Source organism: Chlorocebus sabaeus, chromosome 28 (assembly GCF_047675955.1).
Source record: "Chlorocebus sabaeus isolate Y175 chromosome 28, mChlSab1.0.hap1, whole genome shotgun sequence".
Lineage (NCBI taxonomy): Eukaryota > Metazoa > Chordata > Mammalia > Primates > Cercopithecidae > Chlorocebus > Chlorocebus sabaeus.
Window position 1 is genome coordinate 14,951,772 of NC_132931.1, and position 25,291 is coordinate 14,977,062.

The following is a 25,291-nucleotide window of genomic DNA, read 5'->3' on the forward strand; positions in this document are numbered from 1 at the left end:
AGAAATACAAAAAAATTAGCCAAGCATGGTAGCAGGCGCCTGTAGTCCCAGCTACTCAGCAAGCTGAGGCAGGAGAAGCGCTTGAACCTGGGAGGTGGAGGTTGCAGTGAGCAGGGATCCCACCACTGCACTCCAGCCTGGACAACAGAGCGAGACTCCGTCTCCAAAAAAATAAATAAATAAAATAAAAGCACAGGCTCAGTCGTGTGCAGTGGCTTATGCCTGTAATCCCAGCACTCTGGGAGGCTGAGGTGGGCGGATCACCTGAGGTCAGGAGTTCAAGACCAGCCTGGCCAATATGGTGAAACCCCGTCTCTACTAAAAATACAAAAAATTAGCTGGGCGAGGTGGTGGGTGCCTGTAATCCCAGCTACTCGGGAGGCTGAGGCAGGAGAATTGCTTGAACCCAAGAGGCAGAGGTTGCAACGAGCTGAGATCATGCCACTGTACTCCAGCCTGGATGACAAGAGCAAAACTTTGTCTCAAAAAAAAAAAAAAACACAGGCTCAGAAACACATATTCCGGGACAAGAATTAATTCTGCACTGTGTCTATGTAGATAGTATACACAGTTTTATAATCCTAACAAGACAGATTATGTGTAGACCCTGTTAATTTTCATGTTTTTAGTTTTATTTATTTATTTATTTATTTATTTATTTATTTATTTATTTATTTTGAAACAGAGTCGTGCTCTTGTCACCCAGGCTAGAGTGCAGTGGCGCAATCTTGGCTCACTGCAACTTCCACCTCCCAGGTTCAAGCGATTCTCCTGCCTCAGCCTCCTGAGTAGCTGGGACTACAGGCACACACCATCACGCCTGGCTAATTGTTGTATTTTTAGTAGAGACGAGGTTTCACCTTGTTGGCCAGGCTGGTCGCAAACTCCTGATCTCAGGTGATCTGCCCTCCTCGGCCTCCCAAACTGCTGAGATTATAGGCGTGAGCCACCACACCCAGCCCAATGTTCATGGTTTTAATATTACTACTTAAAATACTGGTGAAAGCATGGTGGCAGCATGACCATGAAAGGAGGGTTGTTATCAGTATAACCCTCAACAAGAGCATCCTGAAAACTACAATTAAAATTAAATTAATTTTAAAACGAAAAAGAGTATCCTGAATACTGATCTGGTAATCCTACTGGGACCCACCTAGAGTCATGCTACAAAATCTTTTTGCATAAATGTATCTTTATAGCATGATGCTAACATACAACAGAAACAGAGTTTGAGTGAGGCCGCTAACTCCAGGGTACACACTCAAGATGATCTGGAGCTGAAAATGGCCAGGGGCGAGGCCAGAAAAGGATGTGGAGGAGTTAACTAAGTGAAGAAGGGAGAACCAAACACAAAGGCCACATGGCAAGGGGAACGTGGCCAGTACAAGAGACTGAACGCAGGGCAGAAGTGCCGGAGCTGAGAGTGGGTGAGAGAAGGCCACACACCTGCACAGTCCTCAATACAATCACTACTGGACAAACTAGGAAGGTCTGGGAAAGTAATCTACCTCTGTCTGACCCAAAAAGTTGACATTTTCTTCGGAAGATTCTTCAGTGGATGTGAAACTATCCTCTAGGTGGGAATTACGCCTGAGTGGCAGCTGCTGTTCCATAATTGAACTGGTAGACAAACCAGCCAAGTCATTTTTCTGGAGCTCCAGGGTTGACTCAAGTTCACCGGAGTCTCTTATGACTAAACTGGTGGTATACTTCACCGACTTGTTATTCTGATTTTCAGTGTCAGATTCTCCAAAGCGTTTTCCTTTTTCTGGGGTGGGTTCAGCAAAGACAATGGATGAGCCGCTACTTTCATCATTTTTAACACCATATTGGTCTCTGAAAAAAAAAAATAGTAAACATAAAAGTCAATGGGCTGAGCGCAGGGGCTCATGCCTGTAATCCCACACTTTGGGAGGCCGAAGCAGGCGGATCACTTAAGGTCAGGAGTTAGAGACCAGCCTACTCAACATGGTAAAACCCCATCTCAACTAAAAAATACAAAAATTAGCCGGGTATAGTGGCATACGCCTGTAATCCCAGCTACTGGGAAGGCTGAGGCAGGAAAATGACTTGAACCCAGGAGGTGGAGGTTGCAGTGAGCCGAGATCGTGCCACTGTACTCCAGCCTGGGCGACGAAGTGAGTGAGACTCCGTCTCCAAAAAAAAAAAAAAAAGTTGGCCAGGTGCAGTGGCTCACGCCTGTAATCTCACCACTTTGGATGGCCAAGGCAGGCAGATCACGAGGTCAGAAGTTCGAGACCAGCCTGGCCAATATGGTGAAACGTCGTTTCTACTAAAAAATACAAAAATTGGCTGGGCGTGGTGGCAGGCACCTAGAGTCCCAGCTACTCAGAAGGCTGAGGCAAGAGTATCACTTGAACCTGGGAGGCAGAAGTTGCAGTGAGCCGAGATCGCGCCACTGCACTCCAGCCTGGCCAACAGAGTGAGACTCTGTCTCAAAAAAAAAAAAAAAAAAGTCAATGTACAGGTCTGGCAGAGTGGCTCACGCCTGTAATCCCAACACTTCAGTAGGCCAAGGCAGGAGGATCACTTGAGCCAGGAGTTGGAGGCTAGCCTGAGCACCATGGCAAAACCCCATCTCTACAAAAAACACAAAAATTAGCCAGACATGGTGGCACAAGCCTGTAGTCCCAGCTACTCAGGCAGCTAAGGTGGGAGGATTGTTTGAGTCTAGGAGTTGGAGGCTGCAGTGAGCTGAGATCATACCACTTCACTCCAGCCTGGGCGAAAGATCAAGACCCTGTCTCAACAAAAATAATAAAAAACAGGCCAGGCGCAGTGGCTCACACCTGTAATCCCAGCACTTTGGGAGGCTAAGGCAGGCAGATCACCTGAGTTCAGGAGTTCGAGACCAGCCTGGCCAATATGGTGAAACCCCGTCTCTACTAAAACTATAAAACTTAGCCAGGCATAGTGGTGCAGGTCTATAATCCCAGCTACTGGGGAAGCTAAGTCAGGAGGATCACTTGAACCTGGGAGGCAGAGCTTGCAGTGAGCTGAGATCACGTCACTGTACTCCAGCCTGGGCAATAGAGCAAGAATCCATCTCAAAAAAAAAAAAAAAAAAACCTACTGACAGGAAATATCTGAAAGGAAGAAATAATTTAACATTTTGTAATGAAAATAAGCAAAGTCGAAAACACTCCTCCTGAGGTCCTTGTAGCAAAAGACAAAGATAGCTCAATGCAGGCCAGGCGCGATGGTTCACACCTGTAATCCCAGCACTGTGGGAGGCCAAGGCAGGCGCATCACAAGTTCAGGAGATCAAGACCACCCTGGCTAACATGGTGAAACCCTGTGTCTACTAAAAATACAAAAAATTAACCAGGTGTGCTGGTGGGCGCCTATAGTCCCAGCTACTCGGGAAGCTGAGGCAGGAGAATCGCTGGAACACAGGAGGCGAAGGCTGCAGTGAGCCGAGATTGTGCCACTGCAATCTAGTCTGGGCAACAGAGTGAGACTGTGCCACACACACACACACACACACACACACACACACACAAACCCAATGCAGGTGACAAGAGGTAACATCCTAATATATAACAGGACACACCAGTTCACATACCTGTCCTCTTCCTGGTCGGAGAGCACTTCCAGAGTTGGCAACTCAATGGCAGCTCTGTCTGCTGCACAAAAACAAACAATCATGTTCAAACAGCCCAGTTTTTCAATTTGTAGTCAAAGACTGAGTTAAAATATACAAACTGTGTCAAATGAGACTATAAGTCTAAAACTGTCATGACCTTCTGGCAAAATACAAAAAGTTTATTCAAATGGCACATGTTAGGAACCATCAAAACAAAGCCATGCAACCACACTAGAGGTCGGCAAACATGACAGACGGCTTGATAGTAAATATTTTAGGTTTTAGGGCCCTCTGGGACCCTGCTGTAACTGATCAATTCTGTTATGGTATAAAAGCAGCCATAGGCCCAGTGGCTCATGCCTGTAATCCCAACTCTTTGGGAGGCCAAGGCTCAAGGATCACTTGAGCTCAGGTGTTTAACAACAGCATGCACAATATAGTGAGATTCCTGATCTCTATTTTTAAAACAAAATTATTATTATTTTTTTTTTTGATACAGATTCTCGCTCTGTCACCCAGGGTGGAGTGTAGTGGCATGATCTCAGCTCACTGCAACCTCCACCTCCCGGGTTCAAGTGATTCTCCTGCCTCAGTCTCCTGAGTAGCTGGGACTACAGGTCCTCACCACCATGCCCAGATCATTTTTGTATTTTTATTAGAGATGGGGTTTCACCATATTGGCCAGGCTGGTCTCGAACTCCTGACCTTGTGATCTGCCTGCCTCGGCCTCCCAAAGTATTGGGATTATAGGCATAAGCCACCACCCCCGGCTAAATATAAATGTAAAAAGCAGCCATAGACAATATATAAATGAATGAGCCTGTGTTCTAATAAGCTTTATTTATTGACATTTAAATTTTGGGCCAGGCACAGAGGCTCATGCCTATAGTCCCAGCACTTTGGGAGACCGAGGCACATGGATCACTCGAGGTGAAGAGTTCGAGACCAGCTTGGGCAACATGGTGAAACCCCATCTCTAGTAAAAGTACAAAAATTAGCCAGGCGTGGTGGCGCACACATATAATCCCAGCTACTCAGGAGGCTGAGGCAGAGTAATCACATAAGCCCAGGAGGTGGAGGTTGCAGTGAGCAAAGATCACGCCACTACACTCCAGCCTGGGTGACAGAGCGAGACTCTGTCTCAAAAACAGAAATTAATTTCACAAATTAATTTCACAAAAGCTTTTGATTTTGTTTAAATGTTTAAAAATATAAAAACTGGCTGGGCACGGTGGCTCACGCCTGTAACCTCAGCACTTTGGGAGGCCGAGGCAGGCAGATCACGAGGTCAGGAGATTGAGATCATCCTGGCCAACACGGTGAAACCCATTTCTACTAAAAACTACAAAAAAAAAAAAAAAAAAAAAAAATTAGCCAAGCGTGGTGGCGGGTGCCTGTAGCCCCAGCTATTCAGGAGGCTAAGGCAGAAGAATGGCATGAACCCGGGAAGCAGCGGTTGCAGTGAGCCGAGATCATGCCACTGCACTCCAGCATGGGCAACAGAGCGAGACTCCATCTCGGAAAAAACAAAAATAAAAATAAATGTTAAAACCATTCTCACCTTGTGGTATGTACAAAAACAAGGGCAGGCCAGATTTAGTCCACGGGCTGAAGTTTGCCAATGCTTCAACTACCACATCATCAAAAACGGCTTACCTCGTGGCTGAATCACGTGAACATGTTCTATCCACGCAGTGTGATAGCCAACGATATTGGGGTGCTGAAGACCTGCCAGCACCTTCACTTCCCGTAGGACCTAGAAAAGAAATGGAATTAGATCTGCCTTTTGCTGATAACTTGTTAAATGTTTATGCAATACTTCTTGTTCCAGAGCAAAATACAGACGGCCCCTGACTTACAATGGTGTGAAGACATCACAATTTTTGACATACTTTGAATTTTGATCTTTTCCCTGGCTTGCAATATGCGGTGCATGAGATATGTGGTATTTTATTATAAAATAGGCTTTGTGCTAGATGATTCTGTCCAACTATTGAGTGATGTAAGTGTTTGGAGCACATTTAAGGTAGGCAGGGTAAGCTACAAAGTTCGGTAGGTTATGCATATTAAAATACATCTCCATGGCGTGAACCCGGGAGGCGGAGCCTGCAGTGAGCCAAGATCTCGCCACTGCACTCCAGCCTGGGCGACAGAGCGAAACTCCGTCTCCAGTTTACAATATTTTCAACTTATGATGGGTTTATCAGGACATAATCCCATCATAAGATGGAGGAGCATCTGTAATGAAAACTCCTCTGTACAAGGCATCTACATTATGTTAAAATAATGGAATCTTTTTTTTTTTTTTTGAGACATTGTCTCGCTCTATTGCCCAGGCTGGAGTGAAGTGGTGCCATCTTGGCTCACTGCAACCTCTGCTTGCTGGGTTCAAGTCTTGCTAGGTTCAAGTCATTCTCGTGCTTCAGCCTCCCGAGTAGCTGGGATTACAAGCATGCACTACCACACCCCGCTAATTTTTGTGTTTTTAGTAGAGACATGGTTGTGCCATGTTGGCCAGGCTGGTCTCACACTCCTGGCCTCAAGTGATCTGTCTGCCTCGGCCCCCCAGAGTGCTGGGATTGCAGGCGTGAGCCACTGCACCCGGCCAATATAATGGAAATATTTTTGAGAGACAAATGGTAATTGTTATAGCAACTAAATAACATATTTATATAGTACTTTACACTTTTTATGGCACACTTATCACCATTCTCTCTTTTGATTCCTACCCCAGTCCTCCAAGGTAAGTAAAATCAATACTGTCACTACTATTTCAGGGCAGGTGACAGAAATGGCTCAGAGGACTGGGCAACTCATCCAGAACCACACAGCATGTCAGAGAGAAGACTGAACTGGAACTGGGCTCCTGTTTTTTCATAACTAGCTATATTATATATCAATCATTTATTTTAAGAAATATATTTTAAAAATTATATATATATATACACACACACACACACACACAAATTAAACAGGCATGGTGGCAGGCACCTATAATCTCAGCTACTTGGGAGGCAGGAGAATCCTTGAACCCAGGGGGGCGGAGGTTGCAGTGAGCCAAGATCACGCCACTTCACTCCAACCTGGGCAAAAGAGCGAAACTCCATCTCAAATAATAATAATAATAATTTAATTTTGGTACTTTACTGTAACCCCGTTCCTAGTAAACTGGAAATTCCACACTGCCTATTTTTGCCAAATATACACACATACATGTATAACTCTTTCAAAAAGAACTAAATACACAATTATTCAAAATAAGTAATTTTTAAAAATCATACCTTCATGCAATCTGTTTTAGTTGCACCCTTAATCAGGATCTTTTTTATTGCATAATACTGACCATCTAATTTATTCCTGACCTGAAAAGTAGAAGAAAAGACAAAGTATATTGTGTCATTCAACTTTAACTGAATAAAGAAGTTCTTTTAATCTGAGCTTAAACAATCCAAACTAGCCAAAGAGTTAAAATATAGCTAAAGACATGTCTCCTTACTATGTTCAGGGAAGTCAGCCAGATCAAGAGCTTTTCAGATAGTGTTGGGAGTGTAGCTCCGAAGAAGCTCTCGGCTGAAGAACGGGAATGTTAGCAAAAGGTCTATGCAAGCTCAAAACACAGTAGCACAACTTTTTTTAGTAACACATTTTTAATTAAAATTAACTATAGGTCAAAAATTCAAAGTTTCCAAAACCCACGTAAAGAATCAACACAGTTAGGAAAACATTACAACCTGCGCACTTCCCCGTAAATGACAAATGTTAAAGAAAAGTAAATATACGTGATTTCTTGGAATTTTCCTTTGAGTACTTCATATAATAATAATGAAAACAGGCCAAGCACGGTGGCTCACACTTGTAATGCCAGCCCTTTGGAAGGCTGAGGTGGGTGGATCACGAGGTCAGGAGATCAAGACTATCCTGGCCAACATGGTGAAATCCCGTCTCTATTAAAAATACAAAAATTAGCTGGGTGTAGTGGCGCATGCCTGTAATCCCAGCTACTCAGGAGGCTGAGGCTGGAGAATAGCTTGAACCAGGGAGTCAGAGGTTGCAGTGAGCTGAGACTGCGCCGCTGCACTCCAGCCTGGCGACAAAGCGAGACTCCGTCTCACAATAAATAAATAAATAAAAGAATAATGAAAACAATGTCTCAAAATACAATTATTTAGGGTACTAGGTCAAAACAAGTACGTGGAAGACTACCTTGTATACTCTTCCGTATCCACCTTTTCCTAAGATGGCAACTTCTTCAAATTCATTTAAGTAACGTGAAGTCTGTGCTTCAAAGGCTACTTCCCTTGATCTGAAAGTTAAATACAATCAATCAATATTAAAACGTGAGAGAATCAAAACGTTCCAGGATACTTCATGCTCACGGGATAACTAACCTCACAAACCTCATGTATCACTAAGTTGTGCTGATTTGGAAAGGATGGGCTAAAATGAAATTTTTCATCCCTATGAAGAAAACACAATCAAGTGTTTTACCAGTAACTGGTATTCCAAGTAGAAATCATTACCAGGGTTGTACAGCAGAAATCCTAAGAATCACTAACAGCCAGCAGTTGGTTAGCTAAGCTCAGAAATAAATTTACTGAAATTTCAGCTGGGCATGGTGGCTCACGCCTGTAATCCTAGCACTTTGGGAGGCCGAGGAGGGTGAATCATGAGGTCAGGAGTTCAAAACCAGCCTGGCCAACATGGTGAAACCCCGTCTCTAGTAATAATTCAAAAATTAGCCAGGTGTGGTGGTGGGTTCCTGTAATCCCAGCTACTCGGGAGGCTGAGGCAGGAGAACTGCTTGAACCCAGGAGGCGGAGGTTGCAGTGAGCCAAGGTTGTGCCACTGTATTCCAGCCTGGGTGACAGAGAAAGACTTCGTCTCAAAAAAAGAAAAAAAAAATCACTGAAATGTATTTTTTATTTCTTTTTCGTCTAAGACAGGGTCTAGCTATGTTGCCCAGGCTAGACTGCAGTGGCTATTCCCAGGTGTGATCCTGCTACTAAGCAGCACCAGAGTACTGACCTACTCTGTTTCCAACCTGAGCTAGTTCACTCCTCCTTAGGCAACCTGGTGGTCCCTTGCTCCAGGGAAGTCAAGGTCACCACACTATGCCAAACTTTATGCGGACATCAGACTGGCATAGTGCACTATAGCCCAGGACTCCTGGGCTCAAGCAATCCTCCTGCCTCAGCCTCCCGAGTGGCTGGGACTACAGGTATGCGCCACCACACGCAGCTACTTAAATTTCTTAATGATGTAGACCAGTTAGATTTTTTTTTAATGTACAGTGCTTTATTTTTATCAAGCTATAATTCACATATTGTCAAATTCACCTCTCTTGAATGTACAATTCAGTGGTTTTTAGTACATAGAGTTGTGCAACCATCACCGCCACCTAATTTCAGAATATTTCCATCACCCCCAAAATAAACCCTATATCCATTGGCTTTCACTCCCCATCCTTCCCTTACCCCACTATTTACCCACCACCCCACATAAAACCACTATTTACATCTCCACGGATTCACCTACTCTGGACATTTCATAGAAACAAAATCACACAATATGTGGCCTTTTATGACTGGCTGTTTTTACGTAGGATGTTTTCAAGATTCATCTATATTGTAGCATGAATCAGTACTTCATTCCTTTTAATAGATGAATAACACTTTAGTGCAGGGATAGACCACATGCTTATCTATTAATGAGCTGATGAATATTCAGGTCAGACCAGTTAGATTTTAAAGTAGTATTTAAACTAGCCAAAATTCAATGGTCCCCCAGCAGAGCCTGGGTATCAGAAATCTGAATTAAGAGTGTGACCATGGAATCCACACTAAATGCTGAAAGGCAGAGGATCAAAGAGGGGGGAATGAGAAGCAAAGTAAGTCTTGGAGCAGTACTCAGTTGCTGAGAACCAAGTGTTTCATGTTCATAAACAATACTAACGATATTATGTTTTAACCTCAAACCACTATTTTCTTGATACTGATTTCTTTTCAATAGTCTGCATAATCAAGAAAGTTTCTCACACATACCTGATTTTCTGAATATGAGAAACATCCTCACAGGGATCCTACAATTAAAAAATTGTTTTTTAAAAGCATTTGGAAAACTTGCATGGAATAAAGAATCTATCAAAATTCAGTATTACATTAACAACCCCAAATACACAAACAGTATTTAAAAAAACATTGGCTTTTTCAGCATTACTTAAGAGTTTACAAATGAAAATATTTCTTTTTTTTTTTTTTTTTTGAGACGGAGTCTCGCTCTGTCGCCCAGGCTGGAGTGCAGTGGCTGGATCTCAGCTCACTGCAAGCTCTGCCTCCCGGGTTTACGCCATTCTCCTGCCTCAGCCTCCCGTGTAGCTGGGACTACAGGCGCCCGCCACCTCGCCCGGCTAGTTTTTTGTATTTTTAGTAGAGACGGGGTTTCACCGTGTTAGCCAGGATGGTCTCGATCTCCTGACCTCGTGATCCACCCGTCTCGGCCTCCCAAAGTGCTGGGATTACAGGCTTGAGCCACCACGCCCGGCCACAAATGAAAATATTTCAAAGCTGAGAATTGACCAGGAAGCAGACAAGACTGACATCACCTTCAAAATCCATGCAGGAGCTCCCCACCCGTCCTGCCCGCCCACCTCTCTTGCGTGTATGGTGGCACCTGGCACCCTGCTTCTGCCTGTGCCCCCTCAGTTCATTCTCACCACAGCAGCCAGGGTGACCCTGCTAAAATGTCAGTCAGATTGTGTCACTCCTCTAATCAAAATCCTGTACCACCTCCTATCTTACTAAGTAAAAACCATAAATAAGGCAGGGCGCGGTGGCTCATGCCTGTACTCCTAGCACTTGGGAGGCCGAGGCAGGCAAATCACGAGGTCAGGAGTTTGAGACCAGCCTGGCCAACATGAAGAAACCCTGTCTCTACTAAAAATATAAAAAAGTAGTTAGGCATGGTGGCAGGTGCCTGTAGTCCCAGCTACTTGGGAGGCTAAGGCAGGAGAATCGCTTGAAACTGGGAGGCAGAGATTGCAATGAGCCAAGATTGCGCCACTGCACTCCAGCCCGGATGATAGTGCAAGACTCTGTTTCAAAACAAAACAAAACAAAACAAAACAAAAACAATAAAATCATCTCAAGATCCCAGTCCATCTATGCCCTCTCCTTTGCCTCTCCTCTCTCTCTCTCTTTTTTTTTTTTTTTAGGCAGATTCTCACTCTGTTGCTCAGGCTGGAGTGCAGAGGCACGATCATGGCTCACTGCAGTCTTGAACTCCTGGCCTCAAATGATCCTCCCATCTCAGCCTCCCAAAGTGCTGGGATTATAGGCATGAGTCACCACTCCTGGCCTAGAGTTTATACTTTTAAAACCTTGTTTTATAATTAGAATTACATAGTGCTTTAAAATATGTTCTCTTAAAATTAAAGGATATTTTTATCATACCCAAAGCACATTTTTTAGGGCTTACCTGACGAACTCTCTCTTTAGCGGACCTCATTAGGTGAGTAATAGCTCTGTTGTGATGTAGTCTCAATGAGCTAAACTCGTCACTACAAGTGAAAGAAGACAGCAGTCCCATTTTGATAAAGGTCTGGCAAAGTACTATAAAAAGAATATGAAAAACTATTATTAGAAACATCTTTAATAAAATGGCAATTTTAAAGCATACACAGAGAATAATGTGTAATAACAGCAATATATACAAAAACCTCAATAGGAAAAATACTATATTTATAAACACGTTAAACTTGGAGAATGTTCTCTAGAATAACTTAATTTTTTTGGGGGGGGGAGGGGACAGTCTCATTCTGTCACCTAGGCTGGAGTGCAGTGACAATTATCTTGACTCACTGTAACCTCCGCCTCCCGGTTTCAAGTGATTCTCCTGCCTCAACCTCCCAAGTAGCTGGGATTACAGGCATGCACCACCATGCCCAGCTAATTTTTCTATTTTTAGTAAAGACGGGGTTTGGCCAGGCTGGTCTCGAACTCCTGGCCTCCAGTGATCTGCCCAACTCCACCTCCCAAAGTGCTGGGATTACAGGCGTGAGCCAACATGCCCAGCTCTTAGATGAATTTTTTTTAAAAGCAAAGAAATTTGGGGAATGATTCTCTAAAAGGAGCAACTAGTACACTGCACGCATTCATGAAAAGCACAACTATAATGACTTCTCTTACCCTGTACAGTCACTTGTTTACCAAGACTAGTCAGTAAAGTACTAAGCTGTTTCTAAAAAAAAGGGCAAAAAAAAAAAAAAAAAAAAAAAGAGTAAACAAAGTCTTCTGACATTCCACACATTACCCTTTGCTGTTAGTCAGTAAGAGAAGAATAAGGGCAGGAGGGCAAACATATGATGAGAACTTACAACAAAAGTGACCATTCGTCATCATGAAATACCTTTAAACAACATACAAAGAGCCCATGGTACACACGTGTATAAACCAAATACCAAGCTCCTTAGAAAAAGAAATTTCGACAAAGGTGTCTTGGCTCCTACTCATTCAACAAATACAGATACCAAAGAGGATATTGTTGCTGTTGTTTTTGTTTTTGTTTTTGTTTTAAGACAGAGTCTCACTCTGTCACCCAGGCTGGAGTGCAATAGCAAAATCTCGGCTTACTGCAACCTCCGCCTCCAGGGTTCAAGCAATGTTCCTACCTCAGACGCCTGCGTAGCTGGGATTTCAGATGCACACCACCACGCCCAGCTAATTTTATTTTATTTTATTTTTTTTGAGACAGAGTCTCACCCTATTGCCCAGGCTGGAGTGTAGTGGCATGATCTCAGATCACTGCAACCTCTGCCTCCTGGGTTCTAGGGATTCTCATGCCTCACCTTCCCAACTAGCTGGGATTGCAGGTGCCCGCCAACACAACTGCCTAATTTTTGTGTTTGGCTGGTCTCAAACACCTGACCTTGTGATCCGCCCACCTCGGCCTCCCAAAGTGCTAGGATTACAGGCATGAGTCACCATGTCCCACCAAGGATATTCTTTCTGCATCAAAAACTCTACATTTATGAAAGCCAAATTTGTTGCTTAAAATAAAAAAGAAAATTCTCCATTTAGATTATCAACTCACTGATCACATCAAAAACATTTATTTAAATAACCTTGTTCTAAAATTCAGTCATCTAGGCCAGGCGTGGTGGCTCACGCCTGTAATCCCAGCACTTTGGGAGGCTGAGGTGGGAGGATCACCAGGTCACCAGATAGAGACCATCCTGGCTAACACAGTGAAACCCCATCTCTACTAAAACTACTAAAAAGACAAAAAATTAGCCAGACGTGGTGGCGGGCGCCTGTACTCCCAGCTACTCGGGAGGCTGAGGCAAGAGAATGGCATGAACACGGAAGGCAGAGGTTGCAGTGAGCCAAGATCGCGCCATCGCACTCCAGCCTGGGCGACAGAGAGACTCCGTCTCAAAAAAAAAAAAAAAGTTCTCTTAAAATTAAAGTAAATCAGTAAATTTTACTAATAAATTAAATCAGTAAAATTCACAGGTTTGCTTTAATTATGTGCAAGATTGCTGTATTATCCTAATTTGCTTCTCTATTTGATGAGACTAATACAATAATCCCCAGGTACCAACGCTTCAGAACCTAAGGAACACACTTCCTGTTTACCCCACCTCCCACCACATATGCCACTGCTTGGAATGCAGAGTGTATTATTTGCTTTATTCAAGAAACAGTAAGTATACAATGTACACATATTTGTACCATTTTTCATGTCAAGTTTATCAAAATGATAATGTATCTTTTTGTTTTGTTTTGTTCTGAGACGGAATCTCACTCTGTCGCCCAGGCTGGAGTGCAATGGTGGAATCTTGGCTCACTGCAACCTCTACCTCTGGGGTTCACGCAATTCCCCTGCCTCAGCCTCCCGAGTAGCTGGGATTATAGGTGCCCACCACCACGCGCAGCTAATTTTTGTATTTTTAGTCGAGACGGGGTTTCACCACATTGGCCAGGCTGGTCTTGAACCTGACCTTAGGTGATCCACCCGCCTGGGCCTCCCAAAGTGCTGGGATTACACGCGTGAGCCACTGTGCCGAGCCAAAATGATAATGTATCTTTAACTAAAACCGCATTCAGTTTTTTTGTTTTTTGTTTTTTGTTTTTTTGAGACAGAGTCTCGCTCTGTCACCCAGGCTGGAGTGCAGTGGCCAGATCTCAGCTCACTGCAAGCTCCGCCTCCCGGGTTCACGCCATTCTCCTGCCTCAGCCTCCCGAGTAGCTGGGACTACAGGCGCCCGCCACCTCGCCCGGCTAGTTTTTTGTTTTTGTTTTTGTTTTAGTAGAGACGGGGTTTCACCATGTTAGCCAGGATGGTCTCGGCCTCCCAAAGTGCTGGGATTACAGGCTTGAGCCACCGCGCCCGGCCAAAAACCGCATTCAGTTTTAAGACCACATAAAAGTGTAAGCTTGAGACTGTTTTGGTAAAAAAAAAAAAAAAAAAAAAAAAAAAAGAACCTCAGAATCTCTGGCTGGAACTATTCTTTTTTTTTTTTTTTTTTTTTCCTCTAGAGGCGGAGTCTTACTATGTCACCCAGGCTGGAGCGCACTGGCTACTCACAGGCATGATCAAAGCACACTGAAGGCTGGGCTACTTGAGAGACTGAGGCTTGAACCGGGAGGCGGAGCTTGCAGTGAGCCGAGATTGCGCACTGCACTCCAGCCTGGGTGACAGAGCGAGACTCCGTCTCAAAAAAAAAAAAAAAAAAAAAAAAAGCACACTGAAACCTTGAACTCCTAGGCTCGAGTGCTCCTCTCACCTCAGCCCCCCGGGTAGCTGGGATTACAGGCACGGGCCACCATGCCCAACTTGTGACCAGAACTATTAAAGAAGCCACAATGGTCTCAGTCAATAAACTGAACCATAAACATCATAATCTATGATTCTACTCACTTTCGTGCTCAATTTCTCATATAAGTACCCTACAGCAGGTATAAAAATAAACCACACAATGTGCAATTGGTTCCAGTTCTCTGGTCAAGAATTGGTTCACAATGAGTTTATGTGATTTTCTTTTACCTGCTCACCAGCTACACCATAAGGGAGCTTCAAAAATTGTATGAATTAGTTGGGCGTGCTGGTTCAGGCCTGTAATCCCAGCACTTTGGGAAGAAGGGGTGGGTGGATCACCTGAGGTCAAGAGTTCAAGACCAGCCTGGCCAATATGGTGAAATCCGTCTCTACTAAAAATACGAAAAATTAGCCAGGCGTGGAGGTGGGTAACTGTAATCCTAGCTACTCAGGAGACTGAGGCAGGAGAACCGCTTGAACCCAGGAGGCAGAGGTTGCAGTGAGCAGAGATGGTGCCATTGCACACTCCAGCCCCGACAAGAGCAAAACTTCAACTTAGAAAAAAAGAAAGAAAAGGGCCAGGCAGTGGCTCACACCTGTAATCCCAGCACTTTGGGAGGCCGAGGCAGGCAGATCATCAGGTCAGGAGTTCGAGACCAGCCTGAACATGGTGAAACCCTATCTCTATGAAAAATACAAAAATTACCCCGGCTTGGTGACACGCACCTGTAATCCCAGCTATTTGGGAGGCTAAGGCAGAAGAATTGCTTGAACCCGGGAGGCAGAGGTTGCAGTAAGCAGAGAGCACACCAATGCACTCCAGCCTGGGTGACAGAGTAAGACTCCATTTCGAGAAAAAAAAAAAAAATTGTGCATTATCATAGTATAGATGCAAAAGAACTATCTTTCATTTATCCAATTTTATGCAATTATGGGATCCACAGTTAATATATTCATAAGGAATTACTCAAGGGAAAATGCAAGCTGAATTGAAGGGGGGAAATCATTAATATTTATTTCCTCCAGTTTTTGTATACCAGCTGCTTTCCAGACTCCCAGCATTAAACAACATACTTTATTTTGTATTTTTAATTTTTGTGAGTACATAGTAGGTATATGTATTTATGGGGGTACATGAGATATTTTGATACAGGCATGTAATGTGTAATAATCACATCAGGATAAATGGGGTATCCGTCATCTAAAGCATTTATCCCTTCCTTGTGTTACAAACAATCCAATTATACTCTTCATTATTTTTATTTTTTGAAACAGTCTCGCTCTGTCACCAGGCTGGAGTGCAAGGGCGCAATCTCGGCTCACTGCAACCTCCGCCTCCCAGGTTCAAGCGATTTTCCAGCCTCAGCCTCCCGAATAGCTGGGATTACAGGTGCCCACCACCACGCCCAGCTAATTTTTATATTTTTAGTAGAGACAAGGTTACACCTTGGTGGCCAGGATGGTCTCGATTTCTTGACCTCATGATCCACCCGCCTCAGTCTCCCAAAGTGCTGGGATTATAGGCATGAGCCACCATGCCTGGCCCATTCTTTTTTTTTTTTTTTTGAGATGGAGTTTTGCTCTTGTTGCACAGGCTGGAGTGCAGTGGCATGATCTCAGCTCACTGCAACCTCCACCTCCTGGGTTCAAGCAATTCTCCTGCCTCAGCCTTCCAAATAGCTGAGATTATAGCTGTGCACCATCATGTCTGGCTACTGGCTACTTGTGCTTTTTTTTTTTTTTTTTTTTTTTTGAGACAGAGTCTCGCTCTGTCGCCCAGGCTGGAGTGCAGTGGCGTGATCTCCGCTCACTGCAAGCTCTGCTGCCTCCCGGGTTAACGGCATTCTCCTGCCTCAGCCTCCCTAGAAGCTGGGACTACAGGCGCCCACCACCATGCCCGGCTAATTTTTTTTTGTATTTTCAATAGAGACAGGGTTTCACCATCTTCGCCAGGATGGTCTCCATCTCCTGACCTCGTGATCCGCCCGCCTCGGCCTCCCAAAGTGCTGAGATTACAGGCGTGAGCCACCTAGCCTGGCCTACTTTTGCATTTTTTTAGTGAGACGGGCTTTCACCATGTTGGTCAGGCTGGTCTCAAACTCCTGACCTCAAGTGATCCCACCGCCTTGGCCTCCCAAAGTGCTGGGATTACAGGCATGAGCCACGGCGCCTGGTCGTCTTTTTGTTATTTTTAAATGTACAATAAATTATTGCCGACTGTAGTCACCCTGTTGTGCTACCAAATACTAGATTCGATTTATTCTAACTATATTTTTATACCCATTAACCATCCTCCACTATCCTCCCAGCCTCTGGTAACCATCATTCTACTCTATCTCCATTAATTAAAAACTGTTTTAATTTTTACCTCCCACAAGTAACTGAGAACAGCAACACAGTATTTTTACAAGCTTTATTTATTTATTTATTTATTTATTTTTGAGACAGAGTCTCACTCTGTTGCCCAGACGGGAGTGCAGTGGTACTGTCTTGGCTCATTGCAATCTTCACCTCCCCCATTCAAGTGATTCTCCTGCCTCAGCCTCCCAAGTAGCTGGAGTTACAGGCACCTGCCACAACACCCAGCTAATTTCCATATTTTGAGTAGAGAGGGGATTTCGCCATGTTGGCCAGGCTGATCTCGATCTCCTGACCTCAGGTGATCCACCCACCTCGGCCTCCCAAAGTTCTAGGATAACAGGCATGAACCACAGAGCCCAGCCTTTACAAGCTTTATTTAGCAAGATTAATTTATTCTTACTTACACTTAAACACCTGTCTTGAACGAAGTGGGTTTGGTTCATGCACATGGCTCAAGTGCTCCAGCAAAGAAACAAGCAAGAGTTGGTTTGCAACTGCAAAAGGGAAGGTTGGCTGTTGTAGGGGTTCTTTTAACACCTGGAGTTCTGCTGGAACATCAGATTCTAAAAATTAAAAAGGAAAATATTTTTAAGTTAATGGTAAACCATAATGACAAAACAGTATTCTAATTAATGAAACACAAACTATTTAAAAGTAAGCAGATAAAAACCGAAAGAATAGTTATGCTGAGTTGGGTTAATCAAGAAAGGCTTTCTGGAAGTGAGTTTGGAGTTGAATCCTGGAAGCTGGAGGATCAGCAGAAAGATGCCATGAGACAGAGGAGAAACAGTTTTCTGATGTGTCCAACAGTAGAAATAAATCAACACGCAAGGAACTGGGACTAGAATGGCTTCCTTCCTTTGAGAAGACAGCCAAGACCCAGGCATGAAGAAAGAAGTTAGGCAGAAGACGGCCGGGCACAGTGGTTCACACCTATAATCCCAGCACTTTGGGAGGCCGAGGCCGGTGGATCACCTGAGGTCAGGAATTTGAGACCAGCCTGACCAACATGGTAAAACTCCGTCTCTACTAAAAATACAAAATTAGCCGGGCGTGGTGGCGGGTGCCTGTAATCCCAGCTGCTAGGGAGGCTGAGGCAGGAAAATCGCTTGAACCTGGGAGACAGAGGTTGTGGTGAGCCCAGGTCGCGCCATTGCATTACAGCCTGGGCAACAAGAGTTTAACTCCGTCTCAAAAAAAAAAAAAAAAAAAGAAGTTGGGCAGATGAGAGAGGGAAAGATAGGAAAAATAGAAACTGTTTTTGTTGAGCATGTGCTACTTATATACATGCACAATCTCCTTCAATGCTCAAAAAATAATATAAGGTAAGTGTTCGTGTTCATCCCCATTTTACAGATGAAAACACTGATCTCAGAGCGGCTGAGGAACCAGTGAACCAGGCAGATCAGACTGACTCCCAACCCCATCCTCTTTGTGCCGTATAAGAACATGCAGACAGACGAGTTGGCACTAAGGCTGAAGGTCATAAGTTCTCACTTATTGTTTATTTAAGACATTACTAAACAGGTTTAAAAAAACTAGCTGGGCGCAGTAGCGCATGCCTGTAATCCCAGCACTTTGAGAGGTCGAGGCAGGCAGATCACCTAAGGTCAGGAGTTCGAGACCAGCCTGGCCAACGTGGAGAAACCCTGTCTCTACGAAAAATACAAAATTAGCCAGGTGTGGTGGCGCATGCCTGTAATCCTAGCCACTCGGGAGGCTGAGGCAGGAGAATCGCTTGAACCCGGGAGGCGGGCGGAGGTTGCGGTGAGTTGAGATCGTGCCATTGCACTCCAGCCTGGGCAACAAAGTGAAACTCTGTCTCAAAAAAAAAAAAAAAATCCAGCCAGGTGTGGTGGCTCACATCTGTAATTCCAGTACTTAGAGAGACCGAGGCAAGCGGATCACCTGAGGTCAGGAGCTTGGGGCTAGCCTCGCCAACATGGTGAAACCCCGTCTCTACTAAAAATACAAAAATTAGCTGGGCGTGATTGTGTGCACCTGTGATCCCAGCTACTCAGGAGGCTGAGGCAGGATAATCGCTTGAACCCAGGAGGCGGAGGTTGCAGTGAGCAGAGACTGCGCCACTGCACTCCAACCTGGGTGGCAGAGCCAAACTCCATTTCATTCTATAAATAAATAAATTGCCAAAAATGTTAAAGTTACATTTAGGTTTTGAATTTTCTGACTCTGCCATTAGCCGACTTCTTCAAATCATACAGAATGTCTGCCAGAAATTATTTACCTATTCATTTTTACATCGAGTGAAAAACGATCAGGTGAATTCTAGTGTTCTAAAATTAAAAATAAATACATGCAAAAATAAAAAGGAAAAAATGAAATGGGCCGGGCGCGGGGGCTCACACTTGTAATCCCAGCACTTTGAGAGGGCAAGGCATGAGGACTGCTTGAGCCCAGGAGTTCAAAACCAGCCTGGGTAAACATACTGAGACCCTGTCCCTACAAAGAAAAACTACAAAAAATTCGTTGGGCATGGTAGCGCGCACCTGTAGACCTAGCTACTCAGGAGGCTGAGGCAGGAAGATAGCTTGAGCCTGAGAAAACAAGGGTGCATTAAGCTGTGATTATACCACTGCACTGGGTGACACAGCGAGATTCTGCCTCTAAAATAAGTTTAAAAACATAAACTGTGGGCTGGACGCAGTGGCTCACACCTGTAATCCCAGCAATTTGGGAGGCTGAGGCAGGCGGATCACGAGGTCAGGAGTTCAAGACCAGCCTCGCCAACATAGTGAAACCCCGTCTCTACTAAAAACTACAAAAAATTAGCCAGGAGTGGTGGCGGGCGCCTGTAATCCCAGCTACTCAGGAGGCTGAGGCAGGAGAGTGGCTTGAACTCAGGAGGTGGAGGTTGCAGTGAGCCAAGATCAAGCCATTGCACTCCAGCCCAGGCAATGGTGTAAGACTCAGTCTCAAAAAAAAAAAAAAAAGGGCAGGCACGGTGGCTCACGCCTGTAATCCTGGCACTTTGGGAAGTCGAGGCAGGTGAATCACAAGGTCAGGAGTTCAAGACCGGCCTAGCCAAGATGGTGAAACCCCGTCTCTACTAAAAATACAAAAAATTAGCTGGGTATGGTGACAGGCATCTGTAATCCCAGCTACTCTGGGGGCTGAGGCAGAGAACTGCTTAAACTTGGAAGGGCGGAGGTTTCAGTGAGCCGAGATCGCACCGCTGCACTCCAGCCTGGGCGACAGAGTGAGACTTCGTCTCAAAAAAAACAAAAAACAAAAAACATAAACTCTGTCTGGACATTCTGGGTCTCTTTGGAAGGAAAGGCTATATGTCAACACAACAGTATTATCGGTAACCCAGGAAAAGAAAAATTTTAAAAGCTTATCTAAGATCACTCCCTTCAAGAATAATCTTTAGTGTGCAGGAACCCTTATCGCAATGTTACAGAAAAGACACTTGCATGTTTACAGCTGGGACTTTTCCCATGACATAACACTTTCTATATTATTGGGCTATAATATACCACCTTATATGTGGGAGAAAAGTTGTTTGTCCATTAAAAAATAGTTTTTAAAATTTTCTTCTGTTAATAGCCTACTGGAATTACTACCACACTCTGCTTTTGTTTCTCTTTATGGTCAAAAATTATAGGCTTGGCTGGGCACACTGGCTCAGCCTATCCTAGCACTTTGGGAGGCTGAGGCAGGAGGATCCGCTGAGGCCAGGAGTTTGAGACCAGACGGGGCAACAAAAGAAGACCCCATCTTTTTTTTTTTTTTTAGACAGAGTCTCACTCTGTCACCCAGGCTGCAGTGCAATGGCACGATCTCAGCTCACTGCAACCTCCCGGACGACCCCATCTCTTTAAGAAAAAAAAAAAAAAAATTATAGGTAGTATTAAGGATAAAAATGCAACAACATTTCCATGTATTTATTCCATCTGAATCAAAACCATTTCAACTCAGTTTGCACCTTTATTTTTTCTCATATGCTTTCTCTTACAGAAACAATTTGTACCTTTAACCCAATTGCAACACTTTTTTTTTTGTTTGTTTCATGCTTCAAATCAATGTGTATTCTCTGCAGTCATTCTGTTGGAATTACCATATAGTTAAAAACTTCAGTAGCACATATACTAAAAACTGGAATGACACAGAGAAGATTAACACAGCTTCCGCACAAGAATGAAACACAAATTCCTGAAGCATTCCATAAAAAAGAGAAAAAAAAAAATCCCTGAATCAATGTATTCTTTTTTTTTTTTTTTTGAGACGGAGTTTCCTCTGTCTCCCAGGCTGGAGTGCAGTGGTGCGATCTCAGCTCACTACAACCTCCGCCTCCTGGGTTCAAGCAAGCGATTCTCCTGCCTTAGCTTCAAAAGTAGCTGGGATTACAGGTGCCCGCTACCATGCCCAGCTAATTTTTATATTTTTAGTAGACAGGGGGTTTCACCATGTTGACCAGGCTGGTGTTGAACTCCTGACCTCGGGTGATCTGCCCACCTCAGGCTCCCAAAGTGCTGGGATTACAGGAGTGACCCACTCGGCCAATGTATTCATTCTTAATAGCACAATTTAATTTTTAATATTGCTAAAACACCTGGCAGCAACTAAAGACTGTATTTCACTTTCATCAAAATAGTGGACACTTTTACCTAGAGTCAATGTTAAGCATCTCTTACTCTATGCTAAGTAACTCAGCTACCCCATATCTCCTAGTAACCAAAGACCTCAAGAAAACTTGGGGGCTGAGAGTGGTGGCTCACATCTACAATCCCAGCACTTTGGGAGGCCGAGGCGGGAGCATCACTTGAGGCCAGGCGTTCGAGACCAGCCTGGGGAACACAGCAAGACCCCATCTCTGCAAAAAAAAAAAAAAATTAAAAAATTAGCCGGGCATGGTGGTGTGCACCTGTGGTCCCAGCTACTTGGGAGGCTGAAGCTGGAGGATCACTTGAGCCCAGGAGTTGGAGGCTACAATAAGCTATGATTGTGCCACTGCACTCCAGCCTGGGTGACAGAGCAAGACTATCTCCAAAAAAAAAAAACTTGGGCCTTTTTATTCTTTAAACCAAAGACGTTTATTTATTTCCACGCTGCCTCACTATGAGAAATCTTTAGTTCTCCTTCCAATTAAGCAAAAGACAAGAAAAGTTACAAATTACAACTCTTAACCCAAACTATTCAGCTTACAGTTTGCAAATTCTCGCTGCAACGAAAGAAGATCGTTCTCAACCAATAACAAAACCCAGGGCTTGGGGGCAGTACGGTGACCTCAGGGATGCCCCCAGCCTTCCGAGGGCCTCAGTCCCCAGAGAGGAAACCAAGGAACAGAAATGTAAACAAAGGAGCGAGAAGCAGACGTCCCTTTCAAACAATATTTACCTTACCCCGACGGCCCGCCCGCCGCCCCCCAGCACTGCGCGGCTGGTCCCCCGGTTCAACTCTGGAGGCAGCCGAATTCACCCAGGTCTTCAGGCAAAACTCAGGGCTGCCTATACCGCCCGCAAACGCGGGTGGACAGAGAGAGGAGAGCGGCGACACCGCGATCCGATCCCTCACCGTCATATTTGAGGTCCGAGCTCTCGGCGGGAAAGTCGATGGCCGGCGGCGCAGCCACAGCCCCCTCCCCGTCGCCCTCCTCTTCGCGCCTGCGGACCCCAGAGTTGCCCCCCTGCATCGCCGGGCGCGCGCGGGCCGCAGCCCAGCCCGCCGGCCAGCCAAGCACTGCCACACTCCGCGGCTGCACCTAGCGCCGTCCGACCCGGAAGTAGCCCCTCACCAGGCGGAAGACCAGCCCCAGCCACGCGCACACCTTAACTAGGGGGCGGGGCCTGCAACAGACTCCGCCCTTTTCGGATTGGAAGAGTTGGGCGTGTCCGGCGCGGGCTCACCCCCTGCGCATGCGCTCTAGTGGGCTCATCTGCTGGAGGCGGGGTTTAAGGGGCGCCCAGGTGAAACCTGGCCTAGCTCCCAGCTACCCCAGAAGGGTTTGGCGCTCACGTCTCACGCCCAGACTCGAGTGTCAGTGTAAGAATCAGGTGTCTGCAGAGACTAATCGAAATATATTTACCTTTTGCGGGTACAGCAATGACTTTGGTCATTTGTTTTCCAGAAAAAAAATTTTAAAAAGCGTTTTCAAAACCTGTCTCAATGAGACCTGAACCTATTTTAGTCAATCGTTATGCCACAATGAAACGAGAGATGCCAACTACATTCCAAAATGCAAAGTGACTGAACCTAACAGAAATTCCTCTTAGAATTTACAACTGAAATGTTTTCCTAAAAAAAAAAAAAAAAAAAGCTTTTAGGTTTAGGGGTACATGTGCAGGTTAGTTTTCCAAACTAAAACACCCCGCCCTGGCCACACTCCATCCACTATGGTTTGAAACCCTCAGATTCAAAAATCCACGCTAAGCCGGGCGCGGTGGCTCACACCTGTAATCCCAGCACTTCGGCAGACCAAGGTGGGCGGATCACCTGAGGTCAAGAGTCCGAGACCAGCTTGGCCAATATGGTGAAACCCCCGTCTCTACTAAAAATACAAAAATTAGCTGGGCGTGGTGGCACGTGCAGGTAGTCTCAGCTACTCGGGAGGCTGAGACAGGAGAATCGGTTGAACCCTGGAGACAGAGGTTGCAGTGAGCAGACATCCAGCCACTGCACACTGCACTCCAGCCTGGGTGACAGAGCAAGACTCCATCTCAAAAAAAAAAAGAAAAAATTATCCTTAATTTTCATGGATCAGCTACAGTTGAAATAAAGGTGTAGTTATCTTAAACAGCAACTCAAAGTACTGTAAAGATAAATAAAGAAAATAAAGAAAGAAAAATAAAAAATAAAGGTGTAGTCCTCCAGATACATTAGATTCCAAACACTAGAGTTGGGCCAGGCGCGATGGTTCACCTCTGTAATCCTGGCACTTTGGGAGGCCATGGCAGGTGGATCATCTGAGGTCAGGAGTTCAAAACCTGTCTGGCCAATATGGTGAAACCCCTGTCTCTACTAAAAACACAAAAAATTAGCCAGGCGTGGTGGTGCATGCCTATAATCCCAGCTACTTGGGAGGCTGAGACAGGAGAATCCCTTGAACCCAGGAGGCGGAGCTTGCAGTGAGCTGAGATCCAGCCACTGCACTCCAGCCTGGGCAACAAAGCAAGACTCCGTCTCAAAAAAAAGAGATTAGAGATGTTCCTTCCCACGCCTTGCTGATGTTCCAGAAGAGCACGCCCCTTCTGAGGAGTGTTTTATCTATATGTATTCACAGCTTTAAAAATACAAATACTGTAAAAAAAAAAAAAAAAAATACAAATTCTGGCCTGGCGTGGTGGCTCACACCTGTAATCCCTGCACTTTGGGAGGTCAAGGTGGGCAGATCACGAGGTCAGGAGATCAAGACCATCCTGGCTAACACGGTGAAACCCCCATCTCTACTAAAAATACAAAAAATTATCCAGGTGTGGTGGGCGGCTGTAGTCCCAGCTACTCGGGAGGCTGAGGCAGGAGAATGGCGTGAACCTGGAAAGTGGAGCTGACAGTGAGCTGAGATTGCACCACTGCACTCTAGCCTGGGTGACAGAGCGAGACTCCATCTCAAAAATAAATAAATAAATAAAATAAAAATAAAAATACTTTTTTTCCTTCAACAACTCAACTGTCAGAAATTTATCCTAAGGAAAAAGTTAAAAACGAGCAAAAATACATAGTTTAAAAGCTAATGATTGAAACAATACTTACAATGCCAAAACTAGACACAAGATAATTGACTCAATTAATGATGAACATTCATACAATGGCACACTTTACTTGCATTAAAAATATTAGGCCAGGCGCGGTGGCTCAAGCCTGTAATCCCAGCACTTTGGGAGGCCGAGACGGGCGGATCACAAGGTCAGGAGATCAAGACCATCCTGGCTAACACGGTGAAACCCCATCTCTACTAAAAAATACAAAAACCTAGCTGGGCGAGGTGGCGGGCGTCTGTAGTCCCAGCTACTCAGGAGGCTGAGGCAGGAGAATGTTGTGAACCCGGGAGGCGGAGCTTGCAGTGAGCTGAGATCCAGCCACTGCACTCCAGCCTGGGTGACAAAGCGAGACTCTGTCTCAACAACAACAACAACAACAAAAAAAAAAATATATATATATATATATATATATTAGCATGGGCCAGGCACGGTGGCTCACACCTATAATTCCAGCACTTTGGGAGGCTGATGCAGGAGGATTGCTTGAGGCCAGGAGTTCGAGACCAGCTTGGGCAATTTAGTGAGACCTCCTCTCTATAATTTAAAACGAATAATAATAAAGTTGATACGCAATATCTGGTTCTCACCATTTTCCACCATCACTGGAAATGCCCAGTGTTACTGAAAGCATAGAGGAAAAAAAGCAACATACTCTTTATAGCTTCTCTCAAACCCCTGATCTCATTATCCGCCCACCTCGGCCTCCCAGAGTGCTGGGATTACAGGCATGAGCCACCACACCCAGCCGAAATTAATTTTTTTTAAGAAATACAATACCGCATATCAGCTT

The 25,291-nt window shown here is 44.8% G+C and overlaps 1 protein-coding gene and 1 non-coding gene across 5 annotated transcripts in view; one reads left to right on the forward strand and one right to left on the reverse strand.

Annotated features, from left to right (window-relative positions):
- EIF2AK1 (eukaryotic translation initiation factor 2 alpha kinase 1) overlaps positions 1 to 22,538 on the reverse strand; it is a 40,188-nt gene extending 17,650 nt beyond the window's left edge. For 2 of the 4 annotated variants that reach the window (XM_008018720.3, XM_008018718.3), the window contains exons 1-9: positions 22,319 to 22,537; positions 17,188 to 17,346; positions 11,081 to 11,214; positions 9,649 to 9,686; positions 7,811 to 7,910; positions 6,889 to 6,969; positions 5,264 to 5,363; positions 3,587 to 3,647; positions 1,509 to 1,836 (exon numbers count right to left, since the gene is read on the reverse strand). In XM_008018720.3, coding sequence (XP_008016911.3) covers positions 1,509 to 1,836; positions 3,587 to 3,647; positions 5,264 to 5,363; positions 6,889 to 6,969; positions 7,811 to 7,910; positions 9,649 to 9,686; positions 11,081 to 11,214; positions 17,188 to 17,346; positions 22,319 to 22,436 — 1,119 coding nt within the window. In that variant the 5' untranslated portion in view covers positions 22,437 to 22,537. Of the gene's footprint in view, positions 1 to 1,508; positions 1,837 to 3,586; positions 3,648 to 5,263; positions 5,364 to 6,888; positions 6,970 to 7,810; positions 7,911 to 9,648; positions 9,687 to 11,080; positions 11,215 to 17,187; positions 17,347 to 21,522; positions 21,618 to 22,318 lie in introns of all 4 variants that reach the window. The other 2 variants (XM_037995449.2, XM_008018719.3) reach the window with 2 other exon arrangements.
- LOC119622783 (U6 spliceosomal RNA) lies at positions 20,868 to 20,976 on the forward strand. The gene has a single exon (XR_005239346.1). It is a non-coding gene; the product is annotated as a U6 spliceosomal RNA (small nuclear RNA).
- Positions 22,539 to 25,291: the final 2,753 nt, after the last annotated feature.